Below are 16,061 nucleotides of genomic sequence, written 5' to 3' on the forward strand. Positions count from 1 at the left end.
AAGGAGGAAAAAAAGGCGCATACAGTGGTCTCCATCAGAGACACCGACTCCGAACAAGAATCGGAAGAAGATAGGCCTATCACTGCTGGACAGCACGTGAGTATGTCTGCCCCTACACCCACTTATAAAAAATAATCGAAGGCCTTGGGTACACCACTGCCAGAGAGCCATGGTTCGACCTGAAAAAAGACTCTCGTCGACCGACCTTCGGGTTTGGCGTTGAAAAAGGCCACTCCTCCGTCGGTATCGGAGTAGAGTAAATTCATTAAGAGTTCTACTCCAGACTCGAGCAAGCATCCTCACTCCTCGGAATCGAAGCCTCGATGCCCTGCTTCGGGGCCGAAACAACTGGCTGCATTTTTGGGACCGAAAAAGTTACCATCTTCGGAGCTGAAAAAATCTTCTTATTCAGAAGAGCAAGTACTTTCGAGCCGTCTTAAACAGTGCTCAAAATTACTGCATGTAGAATCTTATAGACCTTCTGAGGACACTGAGATTCAGCCTATCTTTGAGGTTATGGATGAAAGACAATCAAGGATACACATACATAAAGATACTAGCAGAATAGGTACTGCACCACCTCTACAAACCAAAAAGAAGCTGGCCTTTCAAGAACAATTAGACACTGCTCAACCACCAGCAAAGATTTATAAACAGGAGAAGCCAGTACCTGGCCATACTTCTCCACCTCATTCACCACAACTTTATTTTTCGCCTCCACCCACTAGCCTACCACCTTTACCTTCACCAACTCATTCGCAATATTCACGTGGTGATACTGTTGATCCTTGGGATCTATACGACCCAGATACTATTCCTGACAATGATCCTGATTTATTCCCTTCTAAGCCTTCTCCACCAGATGACACTACTGCATACACGCAGGTTGTTTCCAGGGCAGCAGCATACCATGGGGTGCTTATGCACACTGAGCCCCTAGAAGAGGTTTTCCTATTTAATACTCTATCCTCCACCCACTCAAGATATCAATGCCTTCCTATGCTATCTGCATGGTTAAACACGCAGATCAAATATTTAGTGAGCCAGTCAAAGCCCGAGTAATAACTCCACACATTGATAAAAAGTATAAACCTGCTCCTACAGACCCTGATTATATTACACACAAAGTTCCTCCAGACTCAGTGGTAGCAAGTGCGGCTAGAAAAATGGCTAATAGCCATTCATCAGAGGATGCTCCTCCCCCTGATAAGGAGAGTAAGAAATTCGATGCTGCTGGCAAGAGGGTAGCCACACAGGCTGCCAACCAATGGCGAATTGCTAATTCGCAAGCCTTGCTAGCGAGGTACGATAGAGACCACTGGTGCGAGATGCAGGAATTCCTACAGCACCTCCCAAAGGAACTCTAAAAAAGGGCACAACAAATTGTGGAAGAGGGTCAGGCCATAAGCAATAATCAAATACGGTCTGCCCTTGATGCTGCAGATACAGTAGCTATAAGTGTCAATACTGCCATTAATATACGTAGACATGCCTGGCTACGTTGTTCTGGTTTTAAACCAGAAATCCAGCAGGCAGTACTCAACATGCCTTTTAATAAAATGCAATTGTTTGACCCTGAAGTCGATACGGACATAGAAAAACAGAGGAAATACTCAGACACTGCCAAAGCAATGGGAGCATTATACACAACATCCTATAGAGGCTCCTTTCGCAGACAACAATTCAGAGGAGGATTCAAGCCAAAATCCACTGAGGCTTCTACCTCCCAGGCAAAGCAAGGGCAACAGCAGTACCAGAGAGGGGGATTTAGAGGGTCTTACAGAGGCCAATACTTTAGAAACAGAGGCAAGTTCCAAACTTCCAAACAAGCCACAACCCCATCTAAACAGTGACTTATTTGCCATCCCTCAACTCCACACATCTCCTATGGGGGGAAGACTGCAGCAATTCCACTCCCATTGGCAAAACATCACCACAGACCATTGGGTATTGTCAATTATCTGCAATGGCTATTGCCTAGAATTGGTTTCTACCCCTACACCACACAGTATTTAGAAAAACATATGATATTTATCTGGGTATTTGCAGGTCAAAACGATCAAAGATGCAATATGAATTTGTAAAGATATCACTGAAAAGTGATATAAAGTGTCTTCAGTCTTTAAAAAGCAAACAAAGTCTCTTTCAAGCACAAAGTACCTGGTTTGGAGTGGAAAATCTCTGCAAAGGGCCGCAGAAGATGAGATACGTGGAAAAATGGTGTGTGCGTCGATTTCTCCCCAGCACACACGGACTTGCATCGTTATTTTTCACGCGGGGAAGTCTTGCGTCGTTTTCCGGCGCACGGACAGTCTCTTTCTGTGGGTTGCGGGATTACCAGATGTCCCGGGGTCTGTGCGTGGATTCTCCTGCTTGTTTTCCGGCTGCGCGTCGTTCCGAGAGGCTGTGCGTCGAAGTTTCACTCTCACGGCAGGCGTCGCGTTGATTTCCCCTCTGTAAGTTGGGCGGTGTTGTCCTTGCGAGGCCGTGCATCGAAGTTCCGGTCGCCCCGAAGACGTCGCATCGATCAGCGTCGGTGTGCAGCAATTTTCTCGCCGCGGAGCAAGCTGTGCGTCAAAATTTTAGGCGCACGAAGAGTCCAAATGAAAAGAAGAAGTCTTTTTGGTCCTGAGACTTCAGGGAACAGGAGGCAAGCTCTATCCAAGCCCTTGGAGAGCACTTTTACAGCCAGACAAGAGTTCAGCAAGGCAGCAGACCAACAGCAAGGCAGCAGTCGTTTGGAGAAAGCAGACAGGTGAGTCCTTTGAGCAGCCAGGCAGTTCTTCTTGGCAGGATGTAGTTTCTGGTTCAGGTTTCTTCTCCAGCAAGTGTCTGATGAGGTAGGGCAGAGGCCCTGTTTTATACTAAATTGTGCCTTTGAAGTGGGGGTGACTTCAAAGAGTGTCTAAGAAATGCACCAGGTCCCCTTTCAGTTCAATCCTGTCTGCCAGGGTCCCAGTAGGGGGTGTGGCAGTCCTTTGTGTGAGGGCAGGCCCTCCACCCTCCCAGCCCAGGAAGACCCATTCAAAATGCAGATGTATGCAAGTGAGGCTGAGTACCCTGTGTTTGGGGTGTGTCTGAGTGAATGCACAAGAAGCTGTCAACTAAACCTAGCCAGACATGGATTGAAAGGCACAGAAAGATTTAAGTGCAAAGAAATGCTCACTTTCTAAAAGTGGCATTTCTAGACTAGTAATATTAAATCCGACTTCACCAGTCAGCAGGATTTTGTATTACCATTCGGGCCATACTAAATATGACCTTCCTGCTCCTTTCAGATCAGCAGCTGCCACTTCAACAATGTATGAGGGCAGCCCCAATGTTAGCCTATGAAGGGAGCAGGCCTCACAGTAGTGTAAAAACGAATTTAAGAGTTTTACACTACCAGGACATATAACTACACAGGTACATGTCCTGCCTTTTACCCACACAGCACCCTGCTCTAGGGGTTACCTAGGGCACACATTAGGGGTGACTTATATGTAGAAAAAGGGGAGTTCTAGGCTTGGCAAGTACTTTTAAATGCCAAGTCGAAGTGGCAGTGAAACTGCACACACAGGCCTTGCAATGGCAGGCCTGAGACAAGGTTAAGGGGCTACTGAAGTGGGTGGCACAACCAGTGCTGCAGGCCTACTAGTAGCATTTAATCTACAGGCCCTAGGCACATATAGTGCACTCTACTAGGGACTTATAAGTAAATTAAATAGCCAATCATGGATAAACCAATCAATAGTACATTTTACACAGAGAGCATATGCACTTTAGCACTGGTTAGCAGTGGTAAAGTGCCCAGAGTTCAAAAGCCAACAACAACAGGTCAGAAAAAATAGGAGGAAGGAGGCAAAAGGTTTAGGGATGACCCTGTCAAAAAGCCAGGTCTAAATATTGTCCTCACCAGACTCATGGGCCACCTTTTGAACCCATGCATTGTTGTGCGATTCAATTCTTAACATGGAAAGTTGCCTTCCTGGTAGCCATTACTTCACTGAGAAGACTTAATGAAATACAAGCGTTCGCTCTTGAAGAACATTTTTTCCAAGTACACAAACATAAAGTTGTACTTAGATCAAATCCCAAATTTCTTCCAAAAATGGGATCACCTTTTCACATAAACCAAACAGTGGAATTGCCAGTCTTATTCCCACAGGCAGACACAATTGCAGAAAGTGCCCTTCATATTCTTGACCCTAAAAGAACTGTAATGTACTATGTAGATAGAACCAAAGAATTCAGATAAACAAAACAGCTTTTCGTTGCCTTTCAACAACCACATAAAGGGAATCCTATCTCTAAACAAGGGTTAGCAAGATGGATTGTTAAATATATACAAACATGTTACATTAAGTCGAAAAGACAACTTTTAATCACACCTAAAGCACATTCCACTAGAAAGAAAGGTACATCTATGGCATTCTTAGGAAACATACCAATGGCAGACATATGTAAAGCTGCCACATGGTCTACTCCTCATACATTTACAAAACATTATTGTGTAGATGTATTTTCAAAGCAACAGGCCAATGTTGGTCTAGCTGTCTTAGGAACATTATTTCAAACAAATCCAACTTCTACAGGCTAGCCACCACATTTACTGCTTTGCAGTCTATGCATAGCATGTGTATCTGCAGCTACACATGCCATCGAACGGCAAATGTCACTTACCCCCTGTACATCTGTTCATGGTATGTAGTGCTGCAGATTCACATGCACCCTCCCTCCTCCCCGGAAGCCTGTAGTCGTTGCAGTTTTCCAGTTTTTACATATGTATGTACATTTACATTCTCATGTTCATCTATTTTTACTTACTATTTCTATACAACGTTTATATTATCATACTCTATCATTCCTTCCTACACCCTTTTGCGGGAAAAAAATATAACAATGGAGTTGATGACCATGCGACCGACAGAAGGAGTCACTCGATCCCGTGACTCCGAAAAGACATCTTCGAAGAAAAACAACTTGTAACACTCTGAGCCCAACACTAGATGGCGGAATAATGCATAGCATGTGAATCTGCAGCACTACATGCCACGAACAGATGTACACTGGGTAAGTGGCATTTTCTATATATATATATATATGTATATATATATATTACAAATTAAGCACTGCTTGCGTTGCCTCCAAAGGGAAGTGTACACCTGTACTGTTGTCTATGCAGGTCTCTCAACCTGATCTGGATGATGTCAGAAAAACACCTCTTTTTCTAATTTCAACCAGAGGAAGAATTGGCACAGTGACTGGCCTGTTAGTTTATTAGGTCTATCTACACACAGCTCTAACAGTTTGGTAAAACGTCATGTCAACAAACAACACACACAACATACACATATGATGCAGAACGTGTCATTTGATGAGCTCTCTTCAACCATGGGCTTGTTTGACAAGTCGGGTTCAGGCACTTGCTGACTGGATTGTCCATCGTGTTTTAGACCCAGTCCATTGAATTTCATGGCTATCTACATTTTGGGGTTTGAATTGGAGAGAAGTACTGAAGTAGTTAAAGATGGTTACACAAATACATATACACCACTCTTTACTTGTAGTATGGAAGCAGTGAGGTAGAGAGGTGATGATGACAGCAGCACACAGCCATTGGGGGAAAAAGCGCATGGAGTACAGTGTGGACCCGACCTCCATTCATGATTGGCAACTGGTGTGCCTGAGGTGAACCACAACATGCCACATAGGCAGCTGCAATGGCCTGCTGTCCTAGAAGTCACTGTACAGCATCCCACATGCTGTGGCACAGTTTTCTAACATGGCCTCTTTTACCCAGTCTACTTTCTGAAGTCCTGTTAGCTAAGCACTATCTCCTGTCGGCAGTCCAGTCCCCCTACCCTTAAAAGGTGCATGCCAAAGACCTACATTGGGAGAGAACGAGGGCATGGACTGAAACAGCTGTTCATAACGCAGCTTAGGCCACTTCTTAATTCATGTTCGCCATGGCTGCTGTGAGTACTCATTCAGTGCCCCAGTGGCTCTCTGTAATCCTGCCAAAACAGTGCTGCTACCTTTCAGGACATCCAGTGGGACTCTTTCATCCTGCTACTGGGACATTGCTGCCCATCATCACGCCGGACGACTCTGTCATCCTGCTGTTTGAGGCACTGCTAATAAGCATTGGCAAGCACATAGGTGTAGTTTATATCTGAAAACGCAGGTTAGACATATTGCCTTTGACAGTTACCCTTTTTATGCAACATTTACGGGTCCTCTATTGTATGCTAAAGCAGGTGATCCAGATAATTAAACCACAGCTGACATGACCTCTTTTGTGAGGATGCTGCTTGTCTCTCACTAAATTTACCAAACCCACCTAAGGAAACTGGCCAAAATTACTTTCACGAATATGTTTTTCTTCAGGATGGCAATTCTTTGGTAGAAATAAAGGGTAGACTATTTCCGTATCTTTCATTGAAACAACAGTCCTACATCGGTAGGACCCGAAGGAAATAGTAAAAGTGGAAATATTCCCTTCTAGGGCATACGAGTTGAAGGAGACCCTGCTCTTGCCTAAGGAGGAGGTGGTGGGGCGGCAGGCGTGGGGGGAGGAGAGAATGGGTTGTCAGAGATGTTCATCCTCACCACGTCGAATTGTTTCTTGATAGGCTAGTAGCTTAATGGCGATTAAGCATTTAACACACCTCCCTGATGCTCTGTTTTATTCCGCGCATCACAAAGTTCGAATGAATGAAATGTTCTACTTTGACTATGAGGTATCTATTGTGGAGTGCACTGTGCTCTGTTATTGAAAACCAGTATTACACTACTCTGTTTATTGTCATGAAATACCAAGAATGGGCTAATAAATATAATATTTATTGCTGTGTGATCTGGACCTATTCCTGATATACAAGATCACAGGAGAGAAGTCCACTAAAGAATTAATATGCATACTGTTAGCTTTATGGTCTTTGGTGAGAGCAAGTTGTGCTGCTGTATGACGATGCAGCTGAAGTAGTTAAGACATTTCTTGACCTCTAGGATGTCGTGTGTCTTTGGCCTGTGCAGTTGACACTGTGAATGTAGTTCATTTCGCATTGTTGCATTATGCCTACATCATTTTCTGTTCATTTAAAAGCCAGTGTGACACCGCTAAGCTATGATTTTTACAAATCATGTGGCTCTTGTTTATTTAAAAACAGTATGGGGATTATGCTCTAACTGGGCATGTGTGAAAGTTGCCCAATCCAATTTACTTTTGTGTCCTCTGCCGTGTTCACCGTTCTACTACAGTTTCCATCTTGGGGTAAAGATCTAGCACAGCTCAGTATGTTTCCATCAAAAATGGCAACCATGGTGTGTACAGGTGATTTTGACAAGGGTGAAGTCTTGTTTTAGTACCATAATGTTCCATTTTCATTTTGACCTGCAGGCAGTAGGAATGAAAGTTGAACTTGGTGATCCTGGTATGCATCATGAATAAGTTCTGCTTTGGTGTGCAGGCCAGAACAGGCCTATGCACCTGTTTTTACTCAAAATGTGCTGTCTGCAGCACATCCTGGAAACACGGAGTAGTGGATAGCTCTTCTTGCTTCTGAGTGGTACTATCTACAGCTCATACACTAACTCGTAAATCTTTTGAGTTAATGTATGTGCTGTAGGCAGCGTAGTTTCAGCAAATCCAGCACATGGAATCTCTTCTTGTCGATAAATGGTTGCTGAAAATGTTCATGACATGGCCTTATCCTTCTGTATGGGGGTAAGTGGCCCCTAGAGGAATACGTTTCAGACCATAACAGGAGTGTTGGTTACAGTGCTTTATGGTAGGACACTGTCATCTTTGTTGCCTCAATCTTGATACCTGAGCTCTTAGAAAGCAAAGTTCCATTTCACTCTTAGTGAAGGAGAATAGTATCATGGTGGGATCTCTTGCCCTGTAAAGAGATCCTGCTCATAGTTTAGCTGCAGACCTGCTGGCCACTACTCAACAACCTGCAGTGAAAAGTGAACTAAAGCCACATGAGATGGGCCATGTTCCCAGAATGGGAGTTGACGTAGGTCCATGGAACGTATGGCCTTGGGACTTTGTAATTTCAAAGGGGCACATTAAGTTGCTCATAATAGCCTGACTGGGTCATAGCAGGAGTATCTATCACAGAAAAGTGCCTAAATGTAAAGGCTGCGCTTATACAGTTTTGACAGTGGAGGGCACCAGTGAAGTAAAAGTATAGCAAAATACAGTGTGTTCTGTTTTCTACTGAGGCATACATATATATCCTTTGGTGGTGTTTTATAGGCTATTGGTTTTAACTGAAAATTGGAAACTCTAATTAAGCCACCACTACCATCACCAATTTTGTCATGATGCTTTACCAAGTACTTCTGCAGAAAATGAAAAACAATGACATCTATATTTATTCTAGGCATTCTGTACTGCTCAATGATGCAATGAACGTGATTTTCTGGCTGTTACCTTCACATCACTTTGCTCTTTGTTTTGCAGATTTTTCCTTTGCCACTGCTTTACATTGCAAACCATTTGACTGGACTATCAAGTACCAAGAAATTAAGGTTAGAGCTACTTTGACCTTGTATTGTGTTATTTTAGCTTTTACTGCATGACTGCAAAGGTGTCCTCATTGTTACTGTTGTTCCTGAAAGGATAATATTAGGTGCAAGTTCTGAGCGTGATCTGCCTTATACCAAATCTTTCAACATGTAATGATGAACAAGGGGACCCAGAATCACTAAGCTCTGAATTGCACCACTTCTGCCTTAATACATTTAAGTACCTGCAATTTAAAGTGCAGTGGCCTTGTTCATAGCAGCAGTGTCCTTTGGAAGATACTGACACAATTCCAGGAGTCTGATATATTTCAATGCTGAAAACTTGATCCGTAGTCCATAGATTGAGAAAGCTTTATGTGGGTTCCAGTACTGGAATGTGACGGACTGCCACAGGTCAGGGCTTTGGTGGGGGGGTGGAGCAATGTGAGAGCATTGGCAATGAAAGGTGAAGGGTGCTGCATATTATGAATGATATTTGCAGCATTACAAATGAAGTCCAGTCCTGGACTTCTCTTTCTAAGAAATGTTTTTTCAGGTGCAACAATGCAACGGGATCAATTGAACTAAACCAGTAGTATAAATCCTAGAATGTACTAATGTGGTGAATGGAGCCCGGACAGGTACAAATGTGTCGTGGAGTCATGGCATAAACATAGAGTTGCAATTTTAGAGCAGTGTGCACCTAGTGCTTGAAAGGATGGGATTTTGCAGATGGCGTCTGACGTGCACTGTACAAGAAGAAAGAAGATGCTACAGGTCAGAATTGAGGTGCATTGACAGAGCTCCCGGGGTTGTGATAACAGTACTGTAATATCAGGTGGTACTGGAGGTTAATATAAAGGTGCATTGGAATGGCTGGTGTGTGAGATGCAGCATTAGCGCAGGTTTGCTGCAGGGCGATATTAAGAGGCATAATTGTAAATTATGTATTCCATAACGTGCAGGCAAGAGCTTTCACTGGTTCAGGATTGTGGTGAATTGCTTTATCTGGAATAGCAAGGGGCTACATGTGGCAGCTTCAATGTACGTGTACTATACAGATTTAGATGAATCCAAGTATTAGTATGGCAGAAGCTGCTGCTGTGAAGGAATGAGGTGCTTAGGTAGAGCTGCTGTAAATGTCCACTGCCAGACAGGATGGGACAGTGAAGGGTTTGGCTGGGGTCATTTAAAAAAGCTTTATGTGACTCAGATTAGTGAAATTAAAGGCTTTGTAGGAGGGCAAGATTGAGGTGCATTGGTCTAGTTCTAGTGTCGGTGTCCACTACTGAAGCTGGATGGGGTGGTGCTGGGTGGGAGCTGTTTGTACTTCCAGGAATATAAATGCAAGGTTAGTTGGGAAGTTGCTAGTAGGCGTCTGTTTCTCTTTACTAGGATGTACTTTTTTCCCGATCACAAGAGTCCATGGTGTATTTTGAGATTTCCTGGGGATAATTTTCGGTACACCCGAAGCCTACATTCAATATCTTAGCAGAGTCAGTCTGTGATTTCTTGTTTGTAATCTCTTCTGGCAGGCAGGGGGGGAATTCTGTCATCATTCTTGTTTTTATCTCCTTTTTGAAGGTAGCAGTGGATCGATTGATGTGAGTTTCTGATGAGAGGGCAGTCCAGATTTTGGGTGTTGCTCCAAAGAAGCTTTGTGAGAAGGGCATGCTTTTCTTGAATCTCAGGGGTTTGAGTAGTGAAAGCTTGAGGTGCGCAGAATGCAGCTGACTCCCGTAGTGGTGAGGAAATCTGTTAGGTATTTAGGTGTTCTGAAGAGTAGTGCCTTATGTGTCATGTATGCGATTTTGAGTGAGCTTCTTTCTTCAGTTGGGAGCCATTATAGTGATGCTACGGAGAGTATGATTAGGGGGGGCAATGCCATAGTCCTTTTTAGTTAACACCAGTGCTTTTACTATATTCTTGAAATCCTCGGGGGTGAGGGTGAATAGTTTTACCTTCTTTGGCAGGCTCTGTTGGCCTCAAGCATTTCTAGTGACTGAGCTGATGTGTGCTTGCATGTTCAGGTTTTTGTTGAGTATGATCTCTAGGCATTTAGTGGTTGAAGACTACTGGTCGGGGATTAAGCACATTTAGGGATTCATCCAGACTTGTATCACTAGAAGTTGTTGGGGGAGATGAGGAGGAAGTCTGACTGCAGGGTGTTGAAGTTGAGGTGGTTCTGAATAAGCCTGTTCTGGGTCAAAGTGAGGGTTTTGTTGAAGTGGATATGTCCTCTTTGGAGGAGGTTTTGCGGTACAGTTATGTGTCTTCTGTATACATGTGTTGAGGAATTGCTGTTAACTTCTCATTATAGGTGGAATAGTGTGAGTAAGAGTATGGAGCCTTGTGGCACTCCCAACTTTACCCAGAATTGGGGGAGTCCTCCAGTTTAATTATTTGGGATCGTTTAGGTAGCAGTAAATGTAGATGAATTTAGCAGTGAAAATGTCACTATGTTCAATGGGAAACTTGTAAGTTTTTTTAAACAAAATCATTAATAATTTTTTAAAAGTTGCCATTGTTGTAGAGCTTGTATGTAGCTTCCATTTTAGAATTCTTTTTTAACTTACCATCTTTTTCTAATGGTGGTTTGCACAGGTTGTCCCCTAATACGAGAATGTGTCACACACGCATTTATTCTTGTTAGGCATTGTCGCCCTGTAGTCTGCACAATTAGTTCCAGGGTCACACATTTATAATGCAATGCACCCTTTTGTGTTTGTAGGCGATGGCCCTTTCTCTTCAAACTAACTGAAGATGCTGTTTTGCACCTCTGGCACAGTATGATACGGATAGTGTTATATTATTTAAACAGCGCCATTGTTAAATTCAGTGAGAGACACTTAGCACCAAAGTTATCATGGAAAATGCTGTGACTGAGATGCAGCCCTGCTGGGCCGACCTTCATCCTGAGAAGGAAGATAGCTATGCAAGAGAAATGTGCAGTTAGACAAGTGCATTTGTCAATGTACTTAGGCCGGTTTCTTTGACAAATAATTTCGAGGTAGGGGGTTAGATCATTCCAAAAGGTCTAGCAGAAGGGTACTCCTGCTATGCTGTCTCTAGTGTAGAGGTACTAGTGACAGATAGGTGTAACATTGGAAACAATTGACATGGTTGAATTGTTTGTGTGTTTCACTGTTCTAATAATATTTATTGCAATGATATGTTCATCTGCTTAATGATCACAGCTCATGTTTTATTTACAAAGATAGGATCTTCTCAATAAATATTTGAAAATGTATTCTGTTATCTTTACTTTGTGACACCTTGAGCATGTAAAAGTGATAAACGAAAGGGTTAGATCTGTTTTCACAAATTCCCTGGGAATCAGAAAGGTCATGTTCAGGGTTACCAACAAAATCTATAACACTGAAAAGTTAGGGGTGTAGATGTGGTGCTGTGAGCTAGCCCAAAAAATGATTTTACTGATGCTATAAGTAGACTCAGGGGGTCATTACGACCCTGGCGGTAATATGGCGGTAAGTACTGCCAACAGGCTGGCGGTACTTACCGCCGTATTATGACATTGGCGGGTTGGCTGAAGCCAACCCGTCTATGTACAACTCCGACTGCCACGGCATTACTGCCACCTGGCTGGAGGTATCCATCTCCATCCCGGCGGCCATCACTGTTACTCCTGCAGGGTTATGACCCTGCCTACCGCCATGGTTTTCGTGGCTTTCTTAACGCCACGAAAACTATGGCGATAGGCACTATCAGTGACAGGGAATTCCTTCCTTGTCAGTGATAGGAGTCTCTCCCCCCCCTCTCCAGTTAGCCCCCCACCCCCACCTCTCCAAAGCCCCCCTGCATTTATGCCCCCTTCACACACACACGCATACACACACCCATCCCCACCTGCATCCACGCATGCATAAATCCATTCACACACACATCCGCACACAGTTTCAAAGATACACGCTGACACACATTCATATAACACATACATGCACTCACACCTCCATACATACACACACACATTCAACATGCAATACACACCCGCATCCACTCACACACAAACATTCACACACCCCCCCACACACACACACACAAACAACACACCCTACCCCCTTCCCCTGTCGGAGACCTGACTTACCTGTGTTCGGGGGGTCCTCCGACAGGAGACGGGACAGGGCGCTGCTGCCACCAGCAGCGCCCGCCAGCAGAACACAGCCAGGCCGCATTATGGGTCATAATCTGGCTGGTGGTGGTCTACTGGCATGACGCTGCTGGTGGCAGCAGCGCCACCTTACCACCATCTGCCGGCATGGCCACAGCTGGATTTCTGCCATTCTTCTGGCGGAAATACGTCTGTGGTCATAATATGGCGGACGGCTGATAGCCGCGGCAACGGTCCTTTGGCGGCCGTCGCCGCAGCGGTAGGCGGTTTTTATCTCCAATCTCCAAATGAGGGCCTCAGTCTCCATATTGTGAAGTTTTGTTGACCTAATACATAGTCCTACTAAATTCCTAGGAACCACATAACACCATTTTAGAGACTTTCATGGTAATTCCAGCCCCTCTAATGAATTCAGGGAGAATTTTCCATAAAATACTTTGTCAGGCTCCTATCACACTAGAAATAACAGCCATATGTTGTGTTTCACAGATATAATACCATTAAAATCAGTAACCACGTGGTGGGGCATAACCAAGCGCAAGATGGCGTGAGATGCTAAACCTGAGCTCTTCGTCTCCGCGCTTGGAATCTGCTGCCACCTAAAGCAAAATGGGGCTGCAGGAGCTGCAAAATATCCCCATACTGTCGATCGACGGGAGGCAGATTGTGGAGTGAGGCTGACTCTCCTCCCTCCGGAGGTGGCTGGGATCGAGTGGCTATATGTCCTGGGGTCGCAATCGCCTTTTTCTCCCGCCTACCATGGGCTATGAAGCTGCTGTCCTCAGCCCTGATCTGGCCGTGCAGGAATGGGATTGCTTACCACGTACTGTGCGGGGAGTGACCCGGGGGACTGGATGGTAGGGGAGGCCTTTTAGCCCCCTCCTTGTTGCAATCACAGAAAGGGGGCCTTGGGGTCTCGGATGAGAGGCCTCGTGTGGTGATGGTGGCACAGCAACTGCACGGATGCTGCGGTGGGGATGCGGCGTGAGGGGGGTACCACTCTGGGGGTCTGGAGGTCTCGATGTGGGAGGACTGCTGCAGTGAGTGGTTCTCCACCACGCCTCCCCCTTCATAGACACGCCGGGACCTTCCTTGACTTACCTGGAGTGACCCACAGGCCGAGCTGGAGAACTCATAGAGACCTTTGGTGCCTCTGGAACCCAGAGGGAGAGGCGGAGGAGTTACTGCCCGGGTGCTGAGGGCTTGTGAGTGGTACTGTCTTTCTGGTGGCTACTGCTGGCCTCGATGCTGGGAAACCTTCCTGGACCTGTCTGCTGCCTGGGCTGGGACTGAGACCCCTAGAGGCTTTGTGCCTTGCCCCCACGCACTGGACGGAGGCAATCAACTTGGGGGCGGACCCTCCTTCAAAGCACAACTTCAGCTGAGTTGCCTGGAACCTGCGGCTGGGCCAGTGTCGATGACCTCTGCATGCAGGGTAAGGATTGCTGCTGTCCCCACCATTGGTCCTGCAGTCTGTGCCTTGGGCCCTGACCATTGGACTGGAGAATCTCCTCCTAAGCCCTGCCTGTCTTGATCAGTGGGGAAGGAGCCGGGGGACTGCAGATGCAGGCTGACTCCCACGCAGTGTTCCTTCAAAAGTGCAGAGACACATAATGTTGTCATTTGCCCCCATGTGTCGTCTGTTTTTATTCCCTTCCCTCGGTTTTACCTTATGTGTCTGTGTGCACGGCTGACACTGCATGTGGGCTTTTGGAATGTTGGGGGAGTGAAAAACGGTGAGAACGACGGTTGAGGCATTCGAGGAGAGAAGTCAATAAAGAAAGAGATATTTACTTCACTCTCCGTCTCCTCGTCATTACACATGGAAATTTGGCGACGAAGGACGGATCAAAAGCAAAATCCATTCGACGAGGAGCAGGCTGTGTTCACAGGCTTACCCAGTGCATTCTTCGAGCTTAAGTCATGTGAAGAGCCAGAGGAGTGTCAGCTCTTATCCACTCAGGCATCTGAATTGCTTAAGTCATGTGAAGAGCCCAAGGAGTGTCAGCTCTTATCCACTCAGGCATCTGAATTCCTTCCAGCAAGTTATGACCTCTTGACCCTGATTTTCTGGCTTCTGAGATGACTTTGTGAGCTGACCTGTGAGTGATTAACCCTTTACATGCTCTGAATTAACTAATGTGCTATACCTGAAACTGCCACAGGAGGGAGCCAGATCCTAAAAAGTGATATTTATAGTTAAACAAAGGCATTGTACAATCTAAATCTGAGGAGTTAAACAATTTGATAGATCATTACCTATAAGTTATAAATAAGACCCCAGAAAATTAACATTATAATGGCTGGCATAATGAACACAGTGGCAATGCCAAGTACCTTTTTAGATGTCCCAGGACCACCTACAGAAAGCTGGAGACAATGGATCAAATGTTTTGAAAAACAATTGGAGGCTATCAATGGAACCAAGTATGATCCAGCCAGAAAACAAGCCATGGTGTATAACTGTCTGGGGGTAGAAGGTAGAAGGTTGTTTGATCACATAGTTCCTGTTGAGAAAGAGGAGGAGGAAGATCAAGAATGGGATGTGTTCACTGAAGCCAAGGCAAGAATGAAAAACTACTTTGATACAACTATGAGTGTTATTATGGAAAGATATGATGTTTATTACCGTTACCAAGCTCCTGGAGAGTCAATTGAGTCATATGTCACAACCTTGAGGATGTTAGCTACAACATGCTCATTCAGAGACATGGATGAAATGATCCGCAATCAGGTAGTTATGCGCACCACTTGTATTAAAGCGCAAGAAAAACTGTTGTGCCATCGCAACCCCAGCCTGGAGAAGGTGGTATCAACCATTAAAAGTATGGAAAGATCTGCAAAGGGAATAAAATTGTTGCGCAAACCTGATAACCATTCAGCAGATGTCAATCTGATCCGCAAAGAAGGTGAATCATCTACAAGTCAAGTAAGGAAAAGCAATAGGAAAAGCAGTTCAAATTCATGCAGCAACAAGATGACATGTTACCCTCTGCGGATCCTGTACCCATTTAGCATCCAGCAGAGGATGCCCTGCCATCGGCAAAACTTGCAAAGGATGTGGAACAGTTGGACACTTCCTTAAAGTTTGCAAGTCTTCTCATGTGAAGAAAGTCTTCAAGGTGGAAGAATATAAAACAGACGAAGACTCAGACGACAGTGAAATGATGGAGAATTTAGTGTTACTTTTGGCTGTCATCAGTAAAGAAGACTTACATAATCAACCCAAATGCAACATTCATGTAAATGGGGAGAGTGTGGAAATGCTAGTTGATACTAGATCCAGAATTACTATCTTGTCAAAGAACACTTATGAGACCTTAGGATGTAAAGCACCGCTACAGGCTAGCAAGATTATTCCAGGAGCCTATGGAGGTCACAAAATAAAGCTAGAAGGAGTATTTAACGCTGATCTGAAATTCAAGGACAAAATTAC

General features: G+C 44.8%; 1 protein-coding gene across 2 annotated transcripts in view; it reads left to right on the forward strand.

Annotated features, from left to right (window-relative positions):
• Positions 1-16,061, forward strand: part of SLC35D2 (solute carrier family 35 member D2) — a 344,284-nt gene that overhangs the window by 117,237 nt on the left and 210,986 nt on the right. For both annotated transcript variants that reach the window (XM_069227861.1, XM_069227869.1), the window contains one exon: positions 8,453-8,520. In XM_069227861.1, the coding sequence (XP_069083962.1) occupies positions 8,453-8,520 (68 nt within the window). The remainder of the gene's footprint in view (positions 1-8,452; positions 8,521-16,061) is intronic.

The sequence above is a fragment of the Pleurodeles waltl genome, chromosome 1_1 (genome assembly GCF_031143425.1).
Source record: "Pleurodeles waltl isolate 20211129_DDA chromosome 1_1, aPleWal1.hap1.20221129, whole genome shotgun sequence".
Taxonomy (NCBI): Eukaryota; Metazoa; Chordata; class Amphibia; order Caudata; family Salamandridae; genus Pleurodeles; species Pleurodeles waltl.